Here is a 19,234-nt window from a genome sequence, read left to right on the forward strand (position 1 = left end):
TTTTATGTGTTTTGAGGTTATTTGGGGTTGTTCTAGTCTTTATAGTATGGGTTTGTTCTTTCTTAATTTCTTATTGATTATATGATTCTAGTATAGGGTTTGAAAAGATGAAATTCAAAAATTGAACTTAAGTAGGTAATTCGATTTGTTTTGATGTTTTATTGGGTTTTGTCAATAGAAACAGATATATATATTTGTTAAAAAGGTTTAAGATTTTATATGTTTTTATGTATTTTTAAGTTGTTCCAGTCTTTAGTTTGGTGGTTTTGTTGATTATATGATTGTTGGTTGGTAAATAACAATTAGTAGGGCTTGAGATTCAAATGGACCTGACCCGATCTGATTGTTAATGTGATAAGAAGTTAGGAAGTAAGGTTTAATTGTTTGAAAATTGAAATGGACCTGACCCGATCTGATTCGACCCGCTATGAAACTTTGTTTGTTTGTGTTTACTTGTTTTACATGACCCGACCCGACCCGCTATGAACCGATTTTTTTATGTAGCTAAGGGTCTAAAATCTTTAAAAAAATTCCACATCCCCAGGAAAAAAATCCTGAGTCCGCCACTCATCAAAACCCGTAAAAACTTATTGGTGATGAACGAAAATGCAAATTTTCCGTTAAAAAAATAAATGAAATATTTAACAGGAATATGAGGAACTGAAACCGAGGAGGGAGAATACTAGCTAATAGGATCTATCAACTCGAAAGACTAAAGAAATAAATAAATATTAAATGGAGAAATAAAAGGTTCCAAGACACAATCATTACAATACTTCTCAGGAAACACAAATGAGTTTGGGCGTGGACACGACTACTTCCCTTCCCCACGCTCTTTAAAACCCTTCTTCATTTTCAATCTGTTTTTCTTGTTTTTTTTAACGGAAAATTTCTTACTCCTGTATGTGAGACTTGAACCTAAGACCTTCTCTCAAGGTGTGTTTAAAGGTATTGTCTTTGCCAATGGTTCATGGCTTTATAGCCTAGTGACATCTTAGGGGTAAGAATAGACTTTGTGACGAATAGGTTCTGGATTCCGTTCCCACAAGGGGGTTTTTCCCCATATTTATTAAGTTTACCCATGAATTGGTGTATAGGCATTATGCCTAGTGGAAATGGATATGATCGAGTGATTTCACAATGATCCAAATTTACCTTTAAAAAAAATATTATTCATTTTCAATGTATTTATTATGTACTTCTTTATTCACATCTATTTATTATCTACTTCTTTATTCACAAATTATTCTTTATTCTTTTATATAACAATTTTTTTATCAAATTAACAAATAAATTTATCAAATTATATTTTTTTAACGAAGAAAATACTACTAATATATGTATTATATACTATTGCGCGCTAAGAGCTATGGTACAATAACTTTCATATTAAACTAAGATTATTTTTTCTCATAAAATATGAAACACAGTAAATATAAATCAATACATGATTATAATATAAAAAAATAGATGTCAACTTTTGTTTCAAAAATTGAAAATTCATAACCCTTTTAAAATAAACTAACCAAATTTAAAATATGATAATAAACTTTTAAAAGGGTTATGATCAAATAATCTATTAATAAAAACACTTGTTTATAGCAATTATGGTTTGTAAGTATTTTACTATATCAATAAAAAAGTTTTAAATAAAAGAAAAACTATTTAGTTTTATTAGGCTATAGGGTATTAAACTCTTGGTGCGAGTTTGATTAAGAAGAAAAGAGCTATTGGTGTTTCTTTCCAGCTATTGCGAAAATTCTTTGTAGTGTATTTTCTACTCAAATTTACTTTAATTGCTGTAAAAAAAATTAAAAATGGATTTATCATTAGCCAATAGTTTTCTTATACCATATTTGAACCAACCAATCACAATCCTTTATTTCTATCAACAACAAACCATTTATTAATTTATTCATATTATAACTATTTAATAAAAAACACATATACGTGAAACCTTATGTGATAGTGATGATGATACTTACAATTGAGAAAATTGTTCATGAATTTGATCATATTATAAAATTTCAAACGGGAAAGTTAGTCAAATAACATATATATTAATATTGTTCTAACTAAGCCATGATGGAACAAATGCTATGCCATGAAGATGTTTTGATGTTTCACAAGATATATATTTAGCAAGCAAACAAAAACCCTTTCAAGTTTTAACATCCAAATGAATGTGATTTAATCAAGTTATGTACTTGTTTGCTTGATGTTAAATATAGTTCAAAATTAGATTCTTTTTCCGATATTTGGAGTATGAAAAGCATAAAATATAGAAGAAATAGCTTTTTAGATTATCTTAGTATGGAAAATATGTTTGACTCATCAACAACAAAGGCCACTGAGCAAAGAAAAGCTACATGCTGTTAGCTCCACTTTACATCATTATACTCTCTTTCTCTAGCTATGTGTGTGCTTTAATCTTCCTTATTGTCTTTGGTCGGTCGACAAACTGTGTGTTTTGTGTTCACTGTGCTCAGCTCGTGTTTCCCCCCAAACAACCCTTCTCTCTCACCTCTCACACAGTCTCATAATGCACTTTCAAACCATCATAAAAAGTAACATTTAGATACAAACTATATATATATATATATATATTCTCATATATGTACACATTGTATCAATGTATGTGTCTATCTAATTGTAGGTAGGAAGTTTACAAAAACAAATTGTTAAATTTGTTGATTTTTCAAGCAAAAAAGCACAAGTGAGATAGCTACAGAAATGGGTAGTGTGAGAGAAAAGAGGTGAACATTAATGCCGTAAGAAGAAAGGAAAGTTAATGTCCCCCTTACTCTAGAGAGAAGAGTGGGAGAGAGAGAGTGTGTGTTGAGAGAGAGAGAGAGAGAGAGAGAGAGAGGTTAAGAGAGAGTGTGAGAGAGGGCATTGTGAGGGACCAACATGAAAAAACCAAAAAAGATAACAATTTTTTAACACAAGGAACAAAAGCTAAAGCCTTTATAACTTTATTGTTTACAAGAATAAAAAGGGTCACCACCCTCCATCCCTTCCTCTTCCCTCATCAATCTCACAACCAAAACCTACTTTTTAGAGAGAGAAACTCATCAAGAACACGTTTTTTAGATAGATAACATATAGCATCCGGTGAGTGTCCAAGAACCCATTGAAGATCCAAGTCTTCTACCATCCAAGAACTTCTTGTTTTCTTGGATAAAAAGACAACCATTTAAGGGTTTTCCTAGACACTTTTCTTTTGAAATATGTGTTTTGCAACTTACAATTATATCCATGTATATGCATATGTATATGTATGTTTTCATGCTTATTGAGACTGGTTAATTATTCCTTGAGAGGTGTTGAGATATTATATATATTATGTGCTCAAAAAGAGAAGAAGAGGTAGTAACAGAAGATCTTCATAATCACCAAAACACACAAAAGTTTCAAGAACATCAATCAGTCCTTCAAGAAATCCAACAACAAAAGATGGGTATCAATGATTATTCATATAGCAATACTAGGTTAATGTTCCCATCATCATCATCATCATCCGATATCTCTCCAATTATGCATAATCATCATCAACAACCATCATCATGGAGTACCCTACCTCAAGTGTTGCACCATAACAGTTTCAACCCACTTCTTCAGTACCCGACCCAAGACCATGACCCTTTTGTTTTCCCTCCACCACCACTGCAACCACCTCCACCGTTATCATGCTATGGCGGTTTGTTTAACAGAAGGGTGCCAGGTGGCATGCAGTTTGCATATGATGGTGGTTCATCACCGGATCATCAGTTAAGACTCATATCCGAGACACTAGGGCATGTTGTTCATCCCGGATCCGGCCCGTTTGGGCTTCAAACGGACATGGGTAAGATGACTGCACAAGAGATCATGGATGCTAAGGCTTTAGCAGCTTCGAAAAGCCATAGTGAAGCAGAACGACGTCGTAGGGAACGTATCAACAATCATCTTGCAAAGCTTCGAAGCTTACTCCCCAACACCACCAAAGTAAGATATCATTTCTTAAGCTTAATTTAGCCTATATTTCTTATTTTTTTAGTAAATATCTTCTTTACTTGCACTATAATCTAGGACCCACTAAACAAATATGAAAAGTATAACATGAACTCTAACAAACCAATGAAGAAAGATTTAAGCTTTTGTTTATGGAGAACTTTCAAGATTTTTTGAGAATCTGGTGAGAGAATATGTGGGCAAGTTGGTAAGATAAAGAGGAACCAATGAGCTGCTAAAAAGCTTGTTAGAAACTTGTTTTGCCGGTGTTTTTGAAGGCCTAGAATTATGAAAAGAAACCACACTTTTCTATTACTAACAACACCAGACAAAGTAACCATTCTTGTGTCAGTCATGACACAAATACACACTGTATGTGTTTATACTCGCCCCATGCTTTAAACTCCATCATTACGTTTATACACTCATGAATCATGATAACTTACTAGCTTCTACTGCTTTGAAATTCTTCACCATCTTTTTGTCTTCTTTTTCACATAATGTTAATCATTCTACATTCATTCACACATAGCTGGATAGAGTATTGATACATCAGATAATACAGTCCATCTTATGAGTACACATGATCATGTATGTGAATGGAAGCAATTTAGACATGATCATGTATGTGAATGGAAGCAATTTAGGTAAGTTGAAAGAATCTTGTAGTTCATCATGTAACCCAAGGGACTAGCATAGTGATCAATTCTTTGGGTCCTATGTTCGATTCTTTTTTTATGTACTATCAGTTTATTTTAGTGTCACTCTCGTGTAAGACTTTTTGGTTACAAGGGTGTTTTTGCATGCACTACTTAGGTCAAAAGTACGTATCAAATACCACAGTTACAAAAGAATGAGAGGGCCCTGTGTATGGTTCATAATTTCATATGTTTCATGTGTGTAACAAAACAGTATACATGTGAAGTTAAATAGAATGGCTGGGCCCTTTTATAGTTTCAGCTTTTGAATGGTTTTACATTTTTGATATACTATACAACTTTCTAAGTTCACTAGTTGGACTGTTCACTCAACGAATAAACAATGTATAACATAACCAGAGGTTTTGACAACTCTACTATAAAAGCAAGTTATATATGTATATATATTTATTTAATTACATATGTTTAGTTTAAACTATGTAGTTTAGTTTGAACTAAACGAGTTGAACTTTGCATTTTACTTAAGTATATGTATATGAGGTTACATAAATCTACTTTGTTATTTTTTTCTAGTTTTCGGTACTTCTTAAATGGGGTTTATCCGGTTGGTTTTTCGAGTTATTCAAATTTGTGAATTTGAAAAATGAATTAAATTAAAAACTTAAAAAACTAAAAAAGAAAGATCATAAATATTAAATATATTATTGTAATCGGGTTATTTGAGTATGTTCGAATTTCGGGTTTTCAAGTAAATAATGAACACCTAGTAGTTCTAGTCTTTTTCATTTTTATTTGCTCTTTAATGTTTCCTCATCTTAGCATATCATTTTGTGGTCAAAAGGTATAACAACAAACTTTAGGGTTTCAGTTAAGGTAATTGTCTCAAAAAGTGTTATTTAAACTATTTTTAAGCATGCATAGTGTCTGGCTTTATGCTGATAACTTAACTCATTTTATATGTGATATTACATAATTCATTTAACTCCTTAGGAACACAAAATAAGTTATATAATTTAGTTGTTAACAGTGTGTTTAACACAAAATAAGTTATATAATTTAGTCGTTAACAGTTTGTTTAACACAAAATAAGTTATATAATTTAGTCGTTAACAGTTTGTTTGCACTTATAGACGGACAAGGCTTCATTGCTAGCTGAAGTCATACAACATGTGAAGGAGCTAAAGCGTCAAACTTCAATAATCGCCGAACAAAGTCCGGTCCCAACGGAGATCAATGAACTGACTGTGGACCATGCATCTGATAAAGATGGCAAACTTGTAATCAGAGCCTCGTTATGCTGTGATGACCGATCAGATCTCTTACCAGACCTCATCAAGACATTAAAGTCCCTTAAATTAAGAACTCTTAAGGCTGAGATCACGACTCTTGGTGGACGTGTAAAGAATGTTTTGTTCATCACTTCAGAAGATCATGATGATCCGCAAATGGTGAATTACTCCATAAGCACTATCGAAGAAGCGCTTAAACAAGTGATGGAGAAAACAAATGGAGATGATTCCTCTTCTGGGAGTGTAAAGAGACAAAGAACTAACAACATCAACATCCTTGAGCACCATAGATCTCTTTAATCATATGCAAGTGAATGAAAGTCACCAACTTGCTTACTATAGGGCTTTTTTTCCTTATGATATGGGGCTTTTAGTCAGGGTTTGTTCCTTCTGTGTGGGGTGTTTTGCTACTTTAGTTTTCTTTTTCTGTAGTTTTTACCAGCCTTTTTGACTTGGCATGCTTAATTTGTGTGTATGAAGAACAGAAAGCTGGTAGTGCATTGGTGGTGTCCTTGTGTATTTCCTATCTCATGAAAAAATTGATATATTTCATGAGGAGGAAAACCTAAGATGGAAGTTGCTTTTGGAAGGAAACACAATGGTTGTACCTTATTATGTAGTGGAACTTGTATGTAATCATAACTATTCTCTCCAGTTGTTTTTTATTTATTTTAGTTTAATATATATAGTTTAGTTTAATATTTTTATTTTAAATAACGAGTTAGAGCTCTTATTAATAACTGGCACATTTTTTAGATCGCCAACGCACAACTTCTTTAAAACCTCACCACTTGGTTAAAGAAAATGCTTCAATTCTACGGGGGCAAAGGCCTTGGATGTTACCCGTAGATAGGAGAAGCTTATAATCACCCCATGGTCAACCCGTTCAATACAATGTTTCTCTCTCTACTCTTTTAAGTTTATCTCAGACATGCCAAGTTAGTGGCATATGTATAATGATGAGAAGGTGACGATATGGTTTACATCACCATTACATATATATACAAGTACTGCACTTTAAGGTTTGGTAATCCATTATTCAGCTTCTGAGATGATTAAGAAAAGAGAAGAGAAACACACACAAAAGAAAAAAAAAATAAACAATTAAGAAATGTCCTTGAAAGCCCATAGCTACCATGCCAACGTCATTATGGAAATACTCTCTTTGAAGATTAAACATTAGTGTTGAATAATTTTTTAATATCTAATAGAAAACAAGAATATAAATCATGTGTACCTGATAATTCAGCAACCGTAGTGAGCGAAGATGATAAAATTTTGTGACTGATTGTGTTTTCGTTTAGCGTATACGGTTAGAGTTTAGCGTATACGGTTAGAATGACTAAGGTGATTGATAACCCATGAATTAATAGAGGGGGAGGGTTATGTTGTAGTGTTTGATCCCTCTCCAATGTGTTGGATCAGTTCTGTTCTAAACATGATGGAAACATGAAAACATACCTGTTACAGCAGACAGTGCAGTGAAGAATGCAGTCAGAGAAGATGACATCGAGTTCGACATAGTTGTCAGTGTGATCTGGTTCCTCCTTAGGGTGCTAATTGATGATGGTGATGATGAGAACCAAATAGGGGATTCGGTTATGGAGAAGAGGTCGATTGATGTTATGCTAATAGGGTATGTCTAAGTGTGTAACTGAGAAACCCTTTAACCTCTATATTAGTCTCCTTATATAAGCACTCAGGAGGAAAACTAATTAGTTAATAAGGGTAATATGGTCCATCAACAATTACCAACTAATTATTTAATAGGTTATTATATATTTTGATCTATATTATGTAAATGATTATAATGGCTACTGATTAAATATTAAAACATAATATATTTAATCTTACATTCTCCCACTTAGCCGAGTAATCATTTACTATGAGTATTAGATAAGCCTGATCAGGAGTTAACTCTCATTTTAGCCTTAAACAAGTACTATAGCAGAGAAATACAGCCGTTGAATCATTATGCGACTCAGGACCCCCATTAGTCATACTATAGCCTTAATTTAAAACCTAATCGTTATGACCAAAATACGCATAAGCCCTTTGTTTGATTTGTAACTTTATTTGTCTATATGCCATTATACCGGTTGAACATATTCTAAGAGACATACAAAATCAAAGTGAGGAAATTTCATTAACATAAAACGTAAGCTAGTACAATATGCTTAAATAAGGTGTTTACTAAATCCCATATTCCGAACATGTTCTTCGTAAACCTTAGGAGGGAGACCTTTAGTCATCGTATCCGCAAGCATATCTTTAGTGTTGGTGCAGTTGTCTGTCGACTACATCTTCGTTCGAGTCTTAGGGCAGAGCTGATTGTATTGTGAACAGTAAACGAGAAATCTTGTATTAGACTTAGGATCGCTCATTAGTCCAATTAGGTTTAGGATCGCTCGAGCGGACATATGGATGGACCGCTCGAGTGGCAGGATAATGGACCGCTTATTGGACATATGGATGGACCGCTCGAGTGACTTGTTGTTGGATCGCTCATATGGACTTGTCCATATGAGCGGCCCATGATGTCTATAAATAGGCCATATGAGCGGTTCCAGTAGTCAGTCAGTCCGTAGGTGTGTGTGAAAAGGCGAAGCTCTGCCCGTTTGTCTCCAATTACTTGTAATTTGACAATTAATCAATAAAGGAGACGTTAAATAGTGAAATCAAGCTTTACGAAGACTAATTCAATGAATTCCGCCTCTGAACTAGTCTAAGCACTCTTCTGAACGACTCGTGAGGTCAGCAAACGATCCTACAAGTGGTATCAGAGCTCAGGAGGAAGAGTTCTTACCGTTTAGCTCGATTTTCGCTCGAATTTCTCTCTTCTACTCATTCTTTTTCAGATTCAGATATTTTTCACGGTCGAAACTTGCTCAAAATCTTAGGGATTGTGCACGTTAGTACAAAGACAAATCCTGGAAAGTTTGGTGTTGAAATTCAAAGAAATAGTGGATCAAATTGATGTCCGAAATTGGATCGCGTTTCTGAACATTGTTGGACCGCTCGAAATTGTATAGTTCTTGGACCGCCCGTTCAGACATAGTTGGACCGCTCATTTGATCAATTGAACTTGGATCGCTCCAAATTAGAAATTGTGAACCGCTCCAAGTTAAATTGCTTGAATCGCTTATCCGATCAGTGTATGAACCGCTCGTTCGAACAGTTCTGGAATCGCTCGAACAGAATCTGTCTGAACCGCTTATTAGTAAAGTTGTCTGGACCGCTCATAGGTTTAGTTTGGACCGCTCATACTGATTTTGCTTGGACCGCTTATTTGGTCTGGATTGTTTGGTTCGCTCATTCGATTCTCTGATTTTGACATCTGTTTCGTGTTTGTGTTCACAAAAGATTTGTCGAGATTTTCGGTAAAATGACAATGAGGTTTGATGAGCAGGAAAACAATGATCTTGAGAGAATGAATAGTTGGTATCGAGGATATCTTAGTAGTTCTTATCAGAAAATATCAAAAGAAATTTGGTATGAACGTTTCAAAGGCTTTTTGAGTAAGAAAGATGAAAAATTGGATGATCTGGAGAAACGTTTTGATCGTTTGATAGACTATTTGAAGGAAAATCAAATAGTGATATCAGAAGCTGAGATGGTATCAAAGTTCGCTAATGGTTTATCAGTTGAATGGGATGATGTTTTGAAAAATTTGAAAGAAAATTCTAATTTTTTCAAAATTAACTCTGAATAAATTCATCGGCGAACTTAAAAATCACGATTATGAGAATTATCAAAAGAAGAGAGAATTATTGGATAAGATAAAAATAAATTTGGAAGATTTGAGTTTAGAAGTGATAAAAGAAATAAACAAAAGAATCAATTTTTGTTTGGGAACAAAAAGAAAGTCGGTGTATGATATGAAAAGAGGCTGTTATATTGATGATAATAGAAATCCTCTTGATCTTGTTACAATCTTTGGTGCAGGTACATATAAGATAGAGAAAGAACAAGTGCCGAAGATTGAAGAATCCGTGAAGAATGAAACTTCAAGTTCTGCATCAGTTTGTTCAAAATGTGACCGCTTCAAGACTGAAAATGACAAACTCTTGAAGGATGCAGAAAGTTTGACATCGGAAGTCAAGAAGCTAGAAGATGAGAAGCAAACTGATCTTAAGCAGATTCTTATGGTTCAGGAAAATTGTGAAAAGTTGAAAGTTGAAAATGACAAACTGTTAAGTAATCTGAACAGTTTGACATTGGAAAACAAGAAGTTGAAAGAAAATGTAAAGGTTTTTGAAAGCAAACAGAAATCATCAGAAAATGAAGATTTCTGGATAAAATTGGAGAACAAAAATCTGAAAGCTAATGAAGTGAAACTTCAAGAACAGATAAATGTTTTGGAAAATGAAAAATCTGTTCTTGAAAACTTGAAAAATGAAAATGAAAATTCAATCAAGTCTCATCTTGAAAGAATCTCTCAGCTTGAAAGGGAAGCTGAGAATTCGAGGAACAGAATTGATGAACTTGAAAAGAAGTTGATCGGTTTTGTGACTTCATCTGACAAGTTAAATATTCCTTGTCCAAAACCAATTAACTCTGTTCCAATAAGTGACGATGTCACAAACTTTGACTCTGTCAAAGTTGAAGATTGTGATGAGACACCTGATGATGAAAATATTAAAAAAGAAAAACAAAAATTGTTTTTAAATTTGAAAGAAAAATTTCAGAAAACTGTTCTACAATCAACTGAAAAAGGTGAATGTTCTAAACAGAAACCTTTGAAGAAGAAAGTGGAACAGAAACAAAAAGATAATAAAAGTTCATCAGATCGATCATCCAATCAAAAGAAAAAACCACAAAAATTGAAAAATGAAAACTCAAAAAATGTTGGTAATAAGTGGTGCAGGTCGGACCACAGTGCTTCAAAGCCAAATCCAGCAAGTTTGAGAAAAGAATATCACCAAGCCAAACAATGCTTTGATCTGAGCGTTTGGACTAAAAATGGGGATAGGTACGATAACAGAGTGTGTTACAGCTGCGGATATCACGGACACATTGCTGTTAACTGCCAATACTGGAGTTATGAGACCAGGAGGTGTTTTAATTGCAACATCAAAGGTCACATTGCCAGAGAATGCCCAAGGAAATCGAATGACAGATTGAGGGTTAATTCTCAGAAATCGGCAAAGATTCCAGTCAAAGTCAAGCCCCAGGAACAGAAGGTTCTGAAACCTAAAGTTCAAGAACAGTCAACTCAAGAAAAGAAAGTAAAGCTTTCACAGGGGCAGAAAGACAGACTGAGAAAAAAGAGGAAGAAGGCGAGAGAGTATCTCGAGAAGATTTTGTCCTCGGGTTCATCCGTTGGAAAAAATAAAAGTTCTGATGAATCTACTACCTCCGCTGTAAAGACAAGCAAAAAGAATTCATCAGATACAAATTTGGGGACAAAAGAGGATAAGAAGAAGAAGAAAGTGAAGTTTTCACTTCCCGGCGATGAATCTGACTCATCAAAGTCAGACAAGCCATCTGCAGGCAATGATTCTGGTTCGTCAAAGCCAGAGGAGCCATTAGTTGAGGTAAAAAAGGAGAATTCAGGTTTAACAATGGATGATGCAAATTTTCCACCATTGTTGAACAAGAATTCGAAATCACCCAAGGATCGTCAGGCTTGGGTGAATCTGTTTAAATGAAAAACCCTGACTTGCCGGAGATCCCAAGATGGTATCGTGGATCATGAATCGGCATCTGTCTAAAATTCTAATCGGTAACGTCAATCATACAAACGGTAAAAAGGTTTGTATGTGTTTTCTTTCAAGAGGTATTTAGATGAGTTTATGTTTTTGAAAGTGGTACAGAGGATTCTGAACTGCAAATGGTAAATCAAGGACATTAAGTTGTACTTGATTCATCTTTCTTACAAGTGGTAATTTGAAAAACAAAGTGATGAAACCCGTGTTTATGAAATGTCACACAAAACTAATTTTCCGGAAAAACCATTTTGATTAAAACAAACTTAAGTGTTTTGAAATCATAATGGGAAAATAGTTTGTTGTGAGGGGGAGTTCTGATTGTTTACGCCAAGTGGATGGAGAATTGAAGTGATTCTCATCAGGTTGTCAAGTTTGTACAGTTTGTTTCAAATTTTCCCAGAAAATCAAAATTGAAACATATTTTGATTTTAGGGGGAGAAAAATTTTAAAAAAATTAGAAAATTTGAAAATGTCAAAAACATTAAAAATTTAAAAATGAGTTTTGTTGTAAAAAAGAGGAAATGATAGTACATCAGTGGACTATCACAGCACGCTAAAGAAATGTAATGTAAAATGTAATAAACGGTCTCACTGATGATGTGACGATAGGTTTTTGTACATTTAGTAGATTTATTCGGGATATAAACCTAAAATTTCAAACTTGTGAAATTCGTGGGGAACACTACTTGGATATATAGGTAACCCCTGAAATCTCGTTTGAAAGGTCTCGTATTCTGATATACTAGGTGTTTATACTCTATGATGTCTGGGGTATTATTCCGGGACTTCTGCTGAACGGTAGTTCTGACCTAGTCCTTGGCTAATACTTTTCGCAAAATGCTTGAAATATAGCATAAAGCCCTCAGTTGATTAGACAATAAAATTGATAATCATCTGTTGTAGCTGAAAAGATCCTCTAAAGGGGACACACTGCTAAGTCGAAGCTGATATCTCTCTGCTGAACGGAAGTTCTGACCTGAGATCCCTCAGTTCTCGCATCTTTCCCCTAATTTATATACAGACATCATTGTAGTGTTCATACTTGTAAGACTGAATATTGGGATTCTGGATACGGGAGTATATTCAAGAGATGGGACACATGAATTGAACTAAGTTCATAAAACAACTAAATAGTATCCTGAATAGATTGAAAATTGTATGAAAATTTAAGAGGACAATTATATCGTCAATCTACGTGAATCGTTTAGAACTTAAAACGATTAAAAGCTTAATGGTGCTTGTGTTATGTCTCAAAAACTGATATGATCCTCTTGCACAAACTCACAAAATATGTTTGTTTTGCATTTAAATTTCTGTCTTTGCATTTACTTTTCATATTTTGAAAAATTCCAAAAAGATTTTCGACGACTGATGTTGAAAAGCTGATATTCAAAATCTCTAAGGCTAAACTTGATGAACAGACAGGTTGGTTAAGTCATTTGAGATGTTTAAAATGATTCATTAGGTTGAATCAGAATTTGAGATGTTTCAAATTTGTGAATCAGTGTTTAAGTGTAAAAAGTATCAAATGATTAGTTGATTCATTAAGTTGAATCACAATTATTTTGTGTTGTGATAGAGTGGTTGAGTTTTGCAGGTTTCTGATCCTGTTGCTACAGAGAAAGCCAGGAGTTGATTTCAATGGTGATAACGATTTCCAGACAGAGATCCTAGCATGATGATAGGGGGAGTCTGATGATAGTTAAAACCAGAGAAAGATCCAGGCATATGTTTTCAGGGAGAAGTTCCTGTAGAAGATTTGATTCCAGGCTGAGTTCCTGAAGAAGACCGAACAAGAGTGAAGAGCTGGAAATGATTGAAGACTCTCACTGAAGATTCCGTCAACATTCAAGGGGGAGTCTGTTGGTGCAGTTGTCTGTCGACTACATCTTCGTTCGAGTCTTAGGGCAGAGCTGATTGTATTGTGAACAGTAAACGAGAAATCTTGTATTAGACTTAGGATCGCTCATTAGTCCAATTAGGTTTAGGATCGCTCGAGCGGACATATGGATGGACCGCTCGAGTGGCAGGATAATGGACCGCTTATTGGACATATGGATGGACCGCTCGATTGACTTGTTGTTGGATCGCTCATATGGACTTGTCCATATGAGCGGCCCATGATGTCTATAAATAGGCCATATGAGCGGTTCCAGTAGTCAGTCAGTCCGTAGGTGTGTGTGAAAAGGCGAAGCTCTGCCCGTTTGTCTCCAAGTACTTGTAATTTGACAATTAATCAATAAAGGAGACGTTAAATAGTGAAATCAAGCTTTACGAAGACTAATTCAATGAATTCCGCCTCTGAACTAGTCTAAGCACTCTTCTAAACGACTCGTGAGGTCAGCAAACGATCCTACATTTAGTACTAATATACTCGATACAAAGATTATTTTCCTCAACTCGTTCACGTACGAACATATATTTTGTATCGAGATATAAACCAGCTCCAGTCGAACTGTTACTGTTCGAGAAACTAACGGCAGCTGAATTATCACAGTAAAGCTTCAATGGTCTAGAAATGGAATTAACGATTTTGAGTCCAGTGACCAGATTTCTAAGCAACATTCCATAACAGGTTGCGTTATAAACAGCAATGTACTCTGCCATCATTATGGAAGTTGTGGTCAACTGTTGTTTATGACTCTTCCAAGTGATAGGGCCGCCTGCTAACATAAAGATATAGCCCGAAGTGATTTCTTGTCATCTTTGCATTTGGCAAAGTCAGAATCAGAATAGCCCACCACTTCTAAATGATCACTTCTTCTATAAGTCAGTTTATAGTCTTTCGTCCCTTGCAGATATCGAAGTACCTTCTTAGCTGCTTTCCAGTGATCTAGGCCAGGATTAGTCTGATAACGGCCTAGCATTCCAGCAATATAAGCGATATCTGGGCGAGTACAGACTTGAGCATACATCAAGCTCCCGACTACTGACGCATAAGGTATCTGGCTCATTTGCTCCTTCTCAACCTCTGTTGTTGGACACTGGAATGAACCGAAAACATCTCCCTTAACTACTGGAGCGATGGAGGGTTTGCATTGTTGCATGTTATAACGTGTAAGGACACGATCTATGTAAGCCTTCTGGGACAATCCTAAGATCCCTTTGTGTCTATCTCGGTGAATTTCGATGCCAATGACGTAAGAATCATCTCCGAGATCCTTCATGTCGAAGTTATGCGAGAGTAACCGCTTCGACTCATGCAACATGTCTAAACTATTACTTGCCAATAGAATATCATCTACGTAAAGGACAAGTATAGTAAAGTTGCACCCACTCATCTTGAGGTAGGTGCATTGATCCACTTGATTCTTCATAAAACCTTGTTTCTTCATGACTTCATCAAACTTGAGGTACCATTGACGTGATGCTTGTTTTAACCCATAAATCGATTTCTTCAACTTACAAACTAGATGCTCCTGACCTTCAGGTTTAAAGCCTTCAGGTTGTTTCATGTAAACATCTTCGTCCAAGTCTCCGTTAAGGAAAGCGGTTTTAACGTCCATCTGATGCAGCTCCAAATCAAAATGAGCTACTAGGGCCATGACGATCCTTAATGAATCTTTACGAGAGACAGGTGAAAACGTCTCTTGATAATCAATTCCCTCTTTCTGAGTGTAGCCCTTTGCAACCAATCTCGCTTTGTAGCGTTCAACGTTCCCATTCGGATCCAGTTTTGTTTTGAACGCCCATTTACATCCTACGGGTTTGACACCATTGGGTAATTCTACCAAATCCCAAACGTCATTTTTCTTCATGGAATCAAGCTTATCAATCATTGCTTTATTCCATTCAGAAGACTGATCACTGCTTATGGCTTCATTGTAAGAGATAGGATCATTGAGCTTTCCGGGATCCATTTCAGTCAGGTAGGTAACATAATCATCCCAATTAGTCGGCCTTCTTTGCCTAGATGACCTCCTGAGTGGATTATCGGGTTCAACGTTGCCTTGGTGTTGAGCGTTTGATGTGCCTTCGTCATGAGGTATAATAGGTTCTGATTGTAGAGGTGAATTTGGAGTTGGTGCAGTAGCTTCAGGTGCAGTAGTTGCATTGGGTACAAGAGGAGTAATCGGAGTAATGGTAAGAGACGAGTCTCTCCCCCCGCGTCTTGTACTTCTTGCAATTCTTCGTAAGGGTTGGTACTGCTCCCACTGACCTTGAAATCCTCCAAGAACGCGGCACACTTGGTTTCAACAATACGGGTGACATGAGAAGGACAGTAGAAACGATAACCCTTTGAAATATCAGGATACCCAATAAAGAAACATGTAACTGTTTTAGGGTCAAGTTTCCTTAGGAAAGGATTGTAAAGTTTTGCTTCAGCAATGCAGCCCCATACTTTCATATATTTAAGACTCGGTTTCCTTCCTGTCCAAAGTTCATAAGGAGTTTTAGGGACAAACTTAGAAGGAACTCTGTTGAGTATATGAACAGCTGCTTTTAACGCTTCAGTCCAGAGGAATAATGGTAAATTAGTATTGGCCAACATACTGCGCACCATGTTCATAAGGGTACGGTTTCTTTGTTCAGCAACACCATTCTGCTGAGGTGTACCAGGCATGGTGTATTGGTTCACAATCCCATGGCTCTTACAAAACTCATAAAATGGACTAGGAGCTTGACCCACATCAGTATATCTTCCATAATATTCACCGCCTCTATCCGATCTCACAACTTTAATCTGTCGATCTAATTGCTTTTCAACTTCAGCCTTATAATCTTTAAAAGTTGTAAGAGATTCAAATTTCTCCTTAATTAGATACAAGTACATGTAACGAGAATAATCATCAATGAAAGTGATAAATGAAGTATGTCCTGTTATGCCAGCGATTTGGTAAGGGCCACTAATGTCAGTGTGAATGAGTTCTAATAAATTAGAGCTCCTAGTGGCACTTTTCTTATTCGCTAATGTCATTTTACCTTTAAGACATTTGACACATGTTCCAAAATCAGAGAAATCGAGAGGAGGTAAGACTTCATCCTTTACGAGACGATTTAATCGTTCTCTTGAGATGTGGCCTAAACGCTGATGCCACAACATGGATGAAGTCTCTAAGTCTTGTTTTTCTTTCATCTTTGTGAGTGATTCATTAATATTATATGACAACAAATATTTGGAAAAGCCATCATCTAGTTTTAATCTATAGAGACCACCATCCAGAATACCAGTACCATAAAGAACAAAATCATAGAGGATAGAGAGTTTGCGATGACCATGGGAAACAATAAAACCGTCCATGTCTAACTTTGGTCCTGATACAAGGTTCCGAGTTACCTCAGGAACATATAAGGTATCATAAATTTAATACATAAACCAGTTTTCATAAATAATTGTAATGTTCCAATGGCCTTCACTTCTAATTCTCGATCATCAGCTTCCGGATTGTAAGGAATCCCTGAGTTGAATTGGTAACACGAACCATAGAACCAGAATCAAACCACCAAGAATTAGTAGGAACACTTAAATTATAGGACTCAAGTATCATAAAATAATCGTTACCTTTCTTAGCCAGCCACTCCTTAAAATCAGGGCATTCCTTCTGCATATGTCCTGTCTTTTTACAGAACTTGCAGTGGATTCTGCCTAAGGAGTTCTTAGAGCTAGAGGGTGCACTTGTATTAGGATTTGTCCTTTGGATTTTAAAAGCATCCTTCCTTTGATGATTGTTCTTCCTTTTCTTAGTGTTGGAGGGGGTGAAGTTGGCAATATCAGTAGTGCGATCCATCCTCATACGCTCTTCCTCCTGTACGCACATAGCGACCAGCTCACTCATCGTCCATTTGTCCTTCTGAGTGTTATAATTGATCTTGAATGCTTCAAAGGACGAAGGAAGCGAAGTAATGATGAAATGAACGAGAAAACCATCACTGATTTCCATTTCCAGCCCCTTCAGCTTATTGGCCATGTCATTCATCATCATGATTTGCTCGCAAATGCCGCTCCTCCCATCATACTTAGTTGTCACCAGCTTGAGAATAAGAGTGCTAGCGTGTGCTTTAGACGTCCCCTACTGCGCTTCCACAGAAGCCAAGTAGGTTTTAGCATCTTCAGAATCAGGAATAGCTCCTCTGATTGCATTGCTTATGGACTGCTTCATGAACATGAGAGACATGCGGTTACACCTAGTCCATTTTTCATGAGTCAACTGCTCAGCAGCAGTACTTTGTGGAGTAAGGTCCGCTGGCTTATTCTCTCTTAGAGCATAGTCAAAGTCCAGCAATCCAAGTGTAAGCATGAGAGCATCCTTCCATGCTGCAAAGTTATCACCAGTCAAAGGTGGAATCCCGCAATTGGGCGCTGATAGTGGAAATAAGATGAGCAAGTTATGATACTAAGGAAGAAGTCCTAATGTGATCTAAGGGCACGTTAAACTAAGGCAGGCATAAATAATGACCATTTTACATTATGAAACTGTGATATTGTCTATTACTAACATCAAAATAATAGACTTAGTTAAAAAATTCTACTTAAACGAAGACAAATCAGCTTTGGCCAGAAGTGTAATCATTTAAGCATATGTGCAAAGTGGTTGTAACAAATCAGCTTTGGCCAGAAATTGAGACAATCACTTTAGTTATGCACTTGTTAAGTATGCCATCTATGAAGGAATTAAATCAGCTTTGGCCAGATATTAAGACATTCATGTTTATGATGCACACTTAACATAGCTTTCGTAATACTTGGATGATAGGTAGATATATCAAATCAGCTTTGGCCAGAAATGATACATCAAAAAACTCATTCAAGTTAAGCCATTTTGGTTTTGTAAAACATTATCTGATTCTGATTAATTAACTAAGTAATTACAAAACCAATTATTTAGTAGCAAACCACCTGTTAGCGCGGATCTTGAGTGAGATCTTGACTCAGTTATGAGATCTCGAGTGAGATCTCGAGTCAAGTCTCAACTCATCATTATGAGGTCTCGACTCATTAAGGTCTCGAGTCGCAACCTCAGTGTCTCAAGTCGTAATCATGGTCTCGACTGCTGTGAATTATGAGATCTCGACTCCTTATGAGGTATCGAGTCGCAACCATGGTCTCGAGTTCTGAAGATTGAAGCCCTTAGTCGAAACCTTAGTGGTCTCGAGTCGAGACCTTATGATCTCGAGTCGAAATCGTTGTATCGAGTCGTAAACATTTGAGAACACTTATGATTTCGAGACGAGACCTTGTGGTCTCGAGTCGAGATCTTGGTCTTAGTTCGTTAGAAGGGATCTCGAAACTTTCTGTTAACAGCTGTGAATGTGAAAACATAACTGAAAATTTGAATTCTAAGGGATTATGAGATATGGTTTCCTGTTTTAAGATGATCTAATTTTATCAAAAATATTTCGAAAATTATAATTGTATATCTTTTAACAGTTTTCGAATAAACTTAACAGATTAAATTGGATCAAATAGGAAAAAACACTCATCAATCCTAATTACATTCCAAAACATAAAGGAATTTTTGAATTTTTCTTAAGAACATGATGAACCCTAAAAATAAAACATAAATTCTGGAACCCGAAACCTGAATTTTAAGGATTTTCTAAACAGATTTCGGACATAATTTTACCTGTTTTGATTCCGAGA

General features: G+C 35.8%; 1 protein-coding gene across 1 annotated transcript; it reads left to right on the forward strand.

Moving 5' to 3' along the window:
• The first annotated feature begins 2,997 nt into the window (after positions 1 to 2,997).
• On the forward strand, positions 2,998 to 6,606 carry LOC110915050 (transcription factor bHLH30). Its single transcript, XM_022159677.2, has 2 exons — positions 2,998 to 3,987; positions 5,783 to 6,606. Exons 1-2 carry the CDS (start codon positions 3,346 to 3,348, stop codon positions 6,239 to 6,241), a joined length of 1,101 nt encoding a protein of 366 aa, XP_022015369.1. The 5' UTR covers positions 2,998 to 3,345; the 3' UTR covers positions 6,242 to 6,606.
• Positions 6,607 to 19,234: the final 12,628 nt, after the last annotated feature.

The sequence above is a fragment of the Helianthus annuus genome, chromosome 16 (assembly GCF_002127325.2).
Source record: "Helianthus annuus cultivar XRQ/B chromosome 16, HanXRQr2.0-SUNRISE, whole genome shotgun sequence".
In the NCBI taxonomy this organism is placed as follows: Eukaryota; Viridiplantae; Streptophyta; class Magnoliopsida; order Asterales; family Asteraceae; genus Helianthus; species Helianthus annuus.